This window comes from Cylas formicarius, unplaced genomic scaffold (assembly GCF_029955315.1).
Source record: "Cylas formicarius isolate icCylForm1 unplaced genomic scaffold, icCylForm1.1 PGA_scaffold_7__23_contigs__length_41026272, whole genome shotgun sequence".
NCBI lineage: Eukaryota > Metazoa > Arthropoda > Insecta > Coleoptera > Brentidae > Cylas > Cylas formicarius.
Genome location: NW_026844352.1, coordinates 14,381,192 through 14,390,944, shown reverse-complemented (window position 1 = coordinate 14,390,944; position 9,753 = coordinate 14,381,192). Strand labels below are relative to the sequence as shown.

The following is a 9,753-nucleotide window of genomic DNA, read 5'->3' as shown; positions in this document are numbered from 1 at the left end:
TGGTTGGTAGGGGGTTGACGAGATTTTGCAACCAGTGGGGTGAAAAATATAAACATTTTAGAAAAAATTCAAAAACTTCCAGAATTTGGTTTTTTATAACTTAGACATGGCAATTGAAATAACGTTAAAAGCCGAACTTGCAATTTAAGACCCTTAAATTTACTTACAAAACAATGTCGGATAGCTTTTTTAAAAATATTTCCAACAAACTGGTCTATATCATACATTATCGAACATGTAAAATACAAAATATAACATTTTTTTCATTCCGTTCCGTAAAGTGTGATTTTCTTGTTGAAATTTCCCAGTAAACTGCAGAAGTTGCATGACCATGAATCGTTCTGAATTGCATGGAACAGAGATGCATCAAATTAGTTCTTATTTCAGACGAAACGTTGCAGCAACTTGCTAATTTTCGTAGTAGTTGTAGCTTGCTGCAAACTTCTCGTTTGCATTTTTTCAACGTTATTTGGATGTGATAATTACAGATAGTCCTGATAACAAGCACAGAGCATGGTCAAATTATTTTTCGGTTAGCAATATTTAGTAACTTGCGCAGTAGTTTTTTTTCCGTGATGACGTGATCGGCCATTTTGGTTGGCAACTGTCAATCTTTGGATCCAAACAAAACCATTTGTTCTATAAGTTTTTATAAGTATTTTATTATACTTTAAGTATAAGAATCAGTAGTCTTAACTCATTGTCTCACTTACAATTTTAATATTTCCAAAACAATAACCACTGACTGCGCACTCTGTTAAATAGTCTCCAATAATTAATGTCACACATGAAGTGAAACAATCCTATAAACTTATATGGTAAATTGGTTTGTTTCGATTCCAAGCTTCAACAGCTGACGTATAGATAACCCAGTCAGAAAAAAAAACAGAGAACCTGATTCTAGAGAAAGACTTAGATTAAAAACGGTAGAGAAAAAAATTAATGAAAAACGAAACGTCAGACGATGGTGGATAAATGAATTGTTGGACATTGCGTTACACACTTAGACCTATATTATAATAATCGATGCAATGCAGGTACCACAAAGATCATACAAATGATGCAGTGATGAAAAAATAAGATTCATGTTAGGAAAAGCAATATACCACTGAGTGAGAAATAAAGAGCTTAGAGAACAAACGTGACAAATAAAAAGAAAATTTTCGAATAAATACGAAGAACGGAATAATGAACGACGGTAGATTGCCAAAAATGGCATAGAACGAAATACCAGCGGAAGAAGGGACAGAGGAAGATCACAGAGATTACTAAGGATGCTAAAATAAACAAGCGATGGTTAAAAATCTAACATCAATAACGACATGTTAATTTTTACTTTAAACACCAAAAAATCAGTAAAAATTAATCGGGACACCAGTTTTTTTCATATTATTTGAGAGCATTAAGATCCAATGGATACTCGTAATTTTACACATAATTTTGGGAACATTTTTTCCAGAATACCAGGCTGCAACCAGCATTTTTATATTTGTCCCTCGACCATGAGATTAATTAAATTACATTTTATGTCATGTCAATAATAATGTGTATGTATAAGGGTTTCTTAAGTTTCCGACATTAGAAGATAAGATACAAGACACTTCTCCCAGCGATGTTCCCATCCCTCGATCCGTCCAAGTAGTACTCAGCGTTTTTCTCCGCAGGTGATTGAATCCTCATTTGAGCAGTTTTGAGATTTGGGAACAAAAATAAATCGCTTGGGGCTAGATTTGGCAAGTGGGCAAGCAGTTCAAACCGTAATTCGTGGATCTTTGCCACGACATGGTTGAGGTTTGAGACACCAGGATTTTTTTTGCACGTGTGCTCGTTTTTGCGCAATTTCTGTCCTCAGCTTGTCAAGTAATGATGCTCCTGTAAGTGTTTTACCTTTTTTAAGGTAATCGATTAATCCGAAAAAACGGTTTTTGCTGTGTTAGCAGTTCATATGAACTTTAGCAATGTTATCGTCGGTAGTTACAGGTTTTGGACGTCCCGAACGTTCGTCACCTCATAGCTCCTACGGTCACGTTTAAATTCAGCTGCCCAAAATTTTACCGTCGCAAATGACGCTGCAGAGTCCAACTCAACTTTAATTTGGCGTATTGCCTTTCAGAAACAAGTATTTTATAACAGTTCTATACTCATTTTTTGGCTTTTTACGAAAATACTCAAACGACTCTCAACCAAAAACCACGCATCCAAAATGGCTGAAACTTTGGTAACAGTCATAAGGTGCACAACTACAATAACTAATTTTTAATAAGTAGTGCCGCCATCTGTAGGGTGAGGTCGGAAACTTTTCAAATAACCCTGCGATATTTTTCTACATTTCTGATAAGCAACTAATTCAGAAGTGAAATTAGTAATCATTACTACCGCGAACAGCTTCAGAAAAAAATAAGTGAATTCTGGAACAATGTTTTTATGAGGATAAAAACTTATCGCAAGTTATATGCCCCAAACTGCAGACGAAGTCCAAAGCTCTATTTATTAGATTGTCACATTGTAAAATTGTTCTTAATTATTCCAGCCTTGATATCAGCTAGTCCGAATAAAACTTTATTTTTGCTTTCTGTATAAATAAATGTTCTTAAAAACGCTCTTCCGAATTTTAAACATTTAAGTGGCGCAGTCGGGACGCATTTTCTAAATGCAGTAGTGGTGGACAATTAAACAGACTCTTCTGGGAGTTTTTGTGAAATCGCCAATCGTGGAAAGTTCGAAACTTGGACATTCGCTACGTGGATTTTCAAATCCTTCAGTACACAGAACCAGCAGCAAGGGAAGCAGAGCGACAGTCTATGCAAAGGTACAACCCGCATGTGACGAGTTCGAAAGTTGAGCCGGAAAGGAGACGGAGAAATACGAAACCGTAAGTGCCAATTCCTTTTGCCCCTTCGATACCTCTGTATAAAGTCACTTAAAGGTATAGTTTAGGGCTCGCATTGCACGCGATTAGGTTAAGATAAAAAAGAAAATAAATCAAGTCAAATCAATTAATGAGCGATTTTGAAATCTCGAAAAAGGATTGAATCAAATTTTAAAGTTAGGGAACGAAAAACAAACAAGAGTCAAAACAAAGACCCAACAAGGAAGCTCAGGTAGGACGTGTAGTGCGGAACCTAGATTTAATTGGAATCTTTTTAAATCCAAAGTGGATAACATACAACCTTACGACGGAAATAGCGACACGCTAAACAAATTTATTGCCAAGTGCGAAAGATTAATAAATTCCCTACGTTAGTCTGGGAGATGCGGAACTAAATAGCGATTGTATCATAGACAAACTGGTAGGGAAAGCAGAATTTCTGGTAGGTAACCGATCAGAATTGACAGATCGGTTAACCATAAAAGATGCGCTCATTCAATGCTTTGCAGATAGGAGAAATTTAGATTGTCTAATTCAGAAATTCACTAAAACAAGACCGTTCAAAAACGAACATTTAGTCGATCTCGGTGGTAGGTTATAACTTTTAAAGAGTAGTGTAATACAGCGGATTAGGAATTCAGAAGATTTAGATCAAAATGAAAAACTGTTCCATGTAAATTATTACAACAAAATCGCGCTTAATACATTTAAAGCTGGGTGAACCGGGACCAAAAACAACATGCATTTACAACAACCAGAATCTTTGGAGGAAGTCATTGCTTACGTGTCTGAATTTGAAAATTTCGAAAACTTCTACGAGAATCTAAGCAAAACAAAACAATTCCAAAAGCCCAATTTTCCACAAAACAACTCAAAACAATTCCAAATACCCAACTTTTAACAAAACAAAACAATTCCAAACACCAACTCATCAACAATTCAACACGAAACGACATTTTCAGGCATTTCAACAATTCCAAAACCAGCCGAATCTAAGTAGATTTCAGCCTGGAATAAATCCCAACACAAATTTCATGCCAAACAATTTTAATAATTTTTTAAATCTAAATCAATTCCAAAAACCACAATTTCCATCTCAACCAATAAATATTTAACCGAGGCAAATACCTCTAAGAGGATTTCCAACATATCGGGAAGTTTTCGGACCCCTACGAAATGTCTTCAACAACCAACAACAACCAACCCCCGAATTTTATCGCGGAAGAATTATTTCACCAAGAATCCCATGAAAACTGTTATTATTCTGTTATGAGTATAATGATGCATTTTCTGCATTTAACATCGATTATCGAATAGAGTTCATATTATTTGATTTTCGTGACTTATTTGACGGAGTAATAGAATTAACATAAAAGCAGTAATCCGTACCCAACACATGAACTCGAAAGAAAAATCTATAATCACAAAATTGTGTCAAGAATTCTCGGATATTTTCTATAATCCAGGAGATAGTTGTCATTTACCTCGAAAATCAAGCATGAGATTATAGTCATATAGATATCCTTTCGTCGACAAAGAAGAAGTAAGACGACAAATAGGTGCAGCCCATGGTCAAGCCCTCCATGAATAGTACCGCAGAAATTAGACTCATCAGGAACCAAAAATGGAGAATAGTCGTAGACTATCGGAAGATTAATGAAAAACTATTTCTGATAGATATGCATTCCCGAACATAACATGATATTCTGGATAAATTGGGACGTGCACCGTATTTTTCTACACTGGACCTTGCCAGTGGGTTTCATCCGATGAAAGAGGACTCTATCGAAAAGACAGCTTTTAGCGTAGAGAACGAGCGTTTTGAATACAGAAGAGTGCCATTCGAACTTAAGAATGCACCATCGACCTTCCAACGTGTCATGGATGAAATTTTGAAAGACGTCCAAAATAAAGTATGCAATTCAAAGTGCGAATTTTTACGACGAGAAGTGCAATTCCTTGGACATATAATTACCCCAAATGGTATAAAACCAAATCAAACGAAGATTGAAGCAATTAAAAAATATCCTTTGCCGAAAACACAACTAGACATTAAATCATTCTTAGGTTTAATCGGGTATTATTGCAAATTCATAAAAAAATACGCAAAGATAACTAAACCAATGACACAATGCTTGAAAAAGGAAAGCAAAGTCAAACACACAAAAAAATTCATTGAATCTTTTAACACATTCAAAAATGTGCTAGCTTCGGAGCAGGTATTATCTTATCCGGACTTTACAAAGAAGTTTGAATTAACAACCGATGCATCAAAATATGCCATCTCAGGAATTTTATCCCAAGCCGGACAACCAATATGTTACGCATCGAGGAGGCTGAACCCGGCAGAGATAAACTACTCGACAATTGAAGAGGAACTCTTAGCAATTGTTTGGAGCAGTAAATATTATAGACAAAACTTCATTATTTACATGGATCACAACCTTCTACAGTGGCTAATGTCATTAAAAGAGCCAAATTCACGACTCATTAGATGGAGACTTAAACTCGAGGAGTATGAGTACGAAATTAAATAAAAAAAGGGAAAAACAATCAAACAGCGGACGCTTTATCACGATATCCAATAGATATGAACTCTATTGAAACTGACTTGGGAGATGCGGATGAAATTATAGGTGACTTTTTATTACATGATAACGACGAATTGCCGAATCTAGACAATTTAATGTTAGATGAAATTCTGTTTAAACCGGAAGAACAAAAAATTTAAATTTTATTGGACATTCAAATTAAACCCCCATTTAACCAACCGGAAAATGTAAAAGAAAATGATACAGTACATTCCAAAGCGGAAAATCCAATTTTCGAAATTCGAATTCGAAATTTTACACCACAAAATAGTAATTCAAACTCCCCCGTGGAGAGATTTTATTAAAGTATTATTGAAAGTTATAGATATCTTAAAGAAGAAAACAAGGATATAACTACAGATCAACTCATAAAGAAAGCAGTAATAGGATACAACAACTCTACACACACAGTGACGAAATTTACACCTTTTGAAGTAATAAACGGTCATTTAAATCCTCAAAACCCATTTGATCTAAATGATAACGCGATCATTTCTCCCTATGTTCAATCATATAAAGAAAAAACTTAAGTAAATTGTAACAACAAATAAAAGAATTAAATGAAAAAACTAAAGAGAAACGAAAATCGTGAAGAACCACCAGATTTTAATGATCAAAAATATGCTCTTATTAAAACAAAATTTAGAAGCAAAGAACTTCCTAAATTTAAAAAGATACTGTTAATAACGGAAAATAAATTACTAACACCCAAGACAAGCAAGCTATCATAAAAGTATGCAAGGAAGTCAAATGCTAATAAAAATCTATTCTTTCAGGAAACCAATGAAGATCAAAATGTTGACTCTTCTACTCGTAGCAATTCCAACCGAACGAATAATAACACACATTTATCTATTATGTAGATTTAAGTCAAATAACTAATCACATAGAAAGCATTTAAAATAATTAAAGATAAGTTTCACTGATTTAAAAATATTGCAAAATGTCGTATTAATGACGATAAATTCTTTACAAGACAATCTTAGTTTAACGGGATCATTACGCAATTAAACTTAGATTGCCAAAATATTATAATGTTTCTAGATAACTTAAAAGACGCTATTATATTTGCAAAAGTTAATGCGCTTCATAATAGTATTTTACCGATTTCGGAGTTGAATAAAATGGTTAACTATCTAGCATCAATTTATAAATAAAATCAAATTCCACAATTTAAAAGTATTTTATCTTCTTATCAAATTTAGGGAACTCAGGTAAATTTTGTTGACTTGAAAGTGATCTTTGCAGTCCATGTACTAATTTTAAGGTCCGAAATATTTTCTTTTTACCATATTTTCCCAATAATCCAAAATCAATCAATTTTTATACCCCAATACCCTTATATGGCACAAGCGGAGAAGAAGAGACAATTCACCGTAGAAACATGTCCCATAATCGAAGAAATCTTATTTGACGACATCGGAATGGAAAACTACCCCATTACGAAAATGAACCTGTCAGAAGCAATTATAGAACAAATCACTCAAAATTTAGTTCTTGTTCTGCCACAGAAGCCTGAAAAACTGCTAATCAAGTGTAACACGGATCGACATATGCAAATCGAAGTACCAGTACTGATTAAGATACCAGTAAACTGCCAAATAGAAATTAATGAAGAAAAATTCTTCAACGATGTAAAAATCCAGTTCGGAAAACCGATACTTTTACCAAAAATCCAATTGACGGAAATGAACGCAATGAAAGTCCTGGATACTCCCAGTCTTTCAAAAATAAATATTGGCGAGATATACCAGCTAATAGACTTAGCAGAAAAAATAACTTCCATGGAACCAGTGAAAGAAGAAACAAACACGTTCGAAATAATTGTTATTGTTTTTGGAATAATCATGGTTGTAATTTTAGATTTCGTCATTAAGAAGCTCTTCTTCGAAAAGGTGCGACATTTGAAGAAAAACGCATCCAAAGAGAAAACCTGCCAAGAAGAAAATTTTGAAGCCTTTTCGAAAAAACGCTCCTTTATTTTCGAAAGTTAAGGAGGGAGAAGTTATATGCTCCAAACTGCAAACGAAGCCCAAAGCTAAGCGAAGAGAACGCCTCGCTGACACCGCATCAAAAGCCCTATTTATTCGATTATCCCATTGTAAAATTGGTCTTAATTATTCCAGTCTTTGTATCGGCTACTCCCAATAAAACTATATTTTGCTTTCTGTATAAGCAAATGTTTTTAAAAACGTTCGCCCGAATTTAAAAAAAATATTTAAGTCGCATATATTACATAAACGGCAAATCAATACATTTTTTTCCGTTACCGGTGTAGAGAAAACCGTGTTTCGGTGTTTTCGAAAAGTGGTAAAATATCATTCCGGGCCAATACATTGACCTAATAATAACGCCAGTTTCGTCTTTTGTCGGCTGGATAGTCCAACAATTCGTTGGAACGTCCATGTCGATGGTGTCTGCAAATTTAACAATAACAGTTGGAACTCAACGGCTATATTTACGTACCCAAAAAGTCTATAGCATAGTTATAATCTTTTCGAGCGAACAAATTGTTTTTTAATTTTTGAGTTGCCGGTCGGAAATGTTGATACGAAGCCAAGTCTGTGGCCTCTAAGGGACTCAACCCTTCGAACGACCGATTTTCCACAATAACGCCATCTGAGCGTTTAAATAACGCTCCGCGTGGGACAACGGCTACCTCTTTAGTTATTAGATGAACCGTCGCTGATAATCTGTCTTCTTCCTTCAGTCTTTTTATCAATGGGGGTTTGTTTGACCTGGCGTCCATGATTTGCTCCTCTTCCATCTTAATTTCCGTAACTAATGCGGCATTTCCTGTATATTAAATACCTTTTTTTTCTTTTTCTCTTACAAAAAAATATTTTCCTTTACTTGAGTTAGTTACCTTGGAAATTGGTCTTGCATAAAGGAGTTAACTCCAATCCAATGTTATTTGGTTGCGGCAACAATCCCCAATTAATGCAGTCCTTGCTATAATAATAGGTTCTTTTCAAGAGTATATCCTTGGAGTAACCATACGCTATATAGTAATCATCTTCTGTTCCTAAAATTTTGCCCCAGTAGAATATATTTTGGAAGTGATTTTCAGTTTGCAATATTAGCAAGCTGTTATGAAGCATTAACGATTCCGCTGTTGATATAATATGACCAAATGTGCCAATTAATTGTAGAATGTCCAACACGGAGTCTATGTTCATTTTATCTTCGCAAAACATTACGTGTCACACTGACATTTATGTCATTCATATTATGTATTTATGAAAATTATTGGTACGGTAAGAGCTTCGCTGTTCATTGTTGCGATGTATTGAGTACTGAAACCATACGAGTATTGTAATGAGCCTTACCACACGTTTGATATTCAATATAATCTAAGCAAAATAGTCGCGAACACGACAAATAGAGGAAAATGACATTTTGGTACTAAACTCCTAGTTGAAACAGAAACACAGATCAAAAAACCACTTCCAAAGGTGATCCCACGGCGCGTTTCAGCCTTTTGAATGTAAACAGTAACTTTCTATATTCTACATAGAATTGTTTTATAATGGCTTGGCGTATCTTCCACACAACGCTTACTGGAAAATAATTATATTATAAATAAAAATTACATATTAGAGTTGTTTATCATTCAGTTTACAGAAAACCTACACACACAGACCGATACCTTGTTTAAAAACCTCGAATTAAAACACCTTATATCTGCTCTTTTCTCACATGAGAGATATTAAGAGCTGCATCGGAGAAAAAATCGTATTACCATGTTATTACAGAAAATTCTTATTAAACTTTCAATCATATTATTAATGTAATTAGAATCAATTTAATTAGTACAAGTAGTTTCATTGAATTTAATAGCATGTAATATAATGCAAGTGTTATGCACCAAACTACTTAATTGATTTTCAATCATTTGTTAAAGTAATTATAATTAATTTAATTAGGTACAGGTAGTTTTATTGAATTTTTTAGAGCAGAAACCTTTTATATGTGAAAGCACTATATCTGTAACTCTAGCACGTACTATAATGCAAGATTTATTCACCAAAATACTTAATTATTACCAATTGTGAGTTGTTCCTTCATTTCTTTTTTTTCTTCTTATTTTTCTTTTCTTTACCTTTCGTTATTCCACAAGTTTTGCTGCAACAGTTTTTTCAAATAATGTTTGTTATTATAAAAGAAAAACTTCGTTCCCGATTTGATTACAGACGAAACACAAATAATAAATAGAAGGGTAAATTTTAAAGTATAGCCTGCGACGATTTCTTATGTCCCTTAAAAGCCGCGACAAGTGAATATTTAATCATT

General features: G+C 34.1%; 1 protein-coding gene across 4 annotated transcripts; it reads right to left on the bottom strand.

Moving 5' to 3' along the window:
- Positions 1–7,690: 7,690 nt before the first annotated feature.
- LOC132705588 (radial spoke head protein 9 homolog) lies at positions 7,691–9,648 on the bottom strand. 4 transcript variants are annotated; one of them, XM_060676265.1, is made up of 4 exons: positions 9,563–9,648; positions 8,327–9,020; positions 7,927–8,256; positions 7,691–7,877 (listed from the first exon to the last, which is right to left on the bottom strand). In XM_060676265.1, exons 2-4 carry the CDS (start codon positions 8,655–8,657, stop codon positions 7,693–7,695), a joined length of 846 nt encoding a protein of 281 aa, XP_060532248.1. In that variant the 5' UTR covers positions 8,658–9,020; positions 9,563–9,648; the 3' UTR covers positions 7,691–7,692. The 4 variants fall into 4 exon arrangements, with proteins under 4 accessions (XP_060532248.1, XP_060532249.1, XP_060532250.1 ...); XM_060676266.1 differs by having other exon boundaries at positions 9,507–9,638; XM_060676267.1 differs by having other exon boundaries at positions 8,327–8,485; positions 9,507–9,597.
- Positions 9,649–9,753: the final 105 nt, after the last annotated feature.

Coding starts and splice junctions, on each gene's coding strand:
- LOC132705588 (XM_060676265.1), bottom strand. CDS start 8,657: ATGTTTTGCGAAGATAAAATGAACATAGACTCCGTGTTGGACATTCTA. Junction 8,257..8,326: donor ATGCAAGACCAATTTCCAAG/GTAACTAACTCA, acceptor TTTAATATACAG/GAAATGCCGCATTAGTTACG. Junction 7,878..7,926: donor CTATGCTATAGACTTTTTGG/GTACGTAAATAT, acceptor TTAAATTTGCAG/ACACCATCGACATGGACGTT.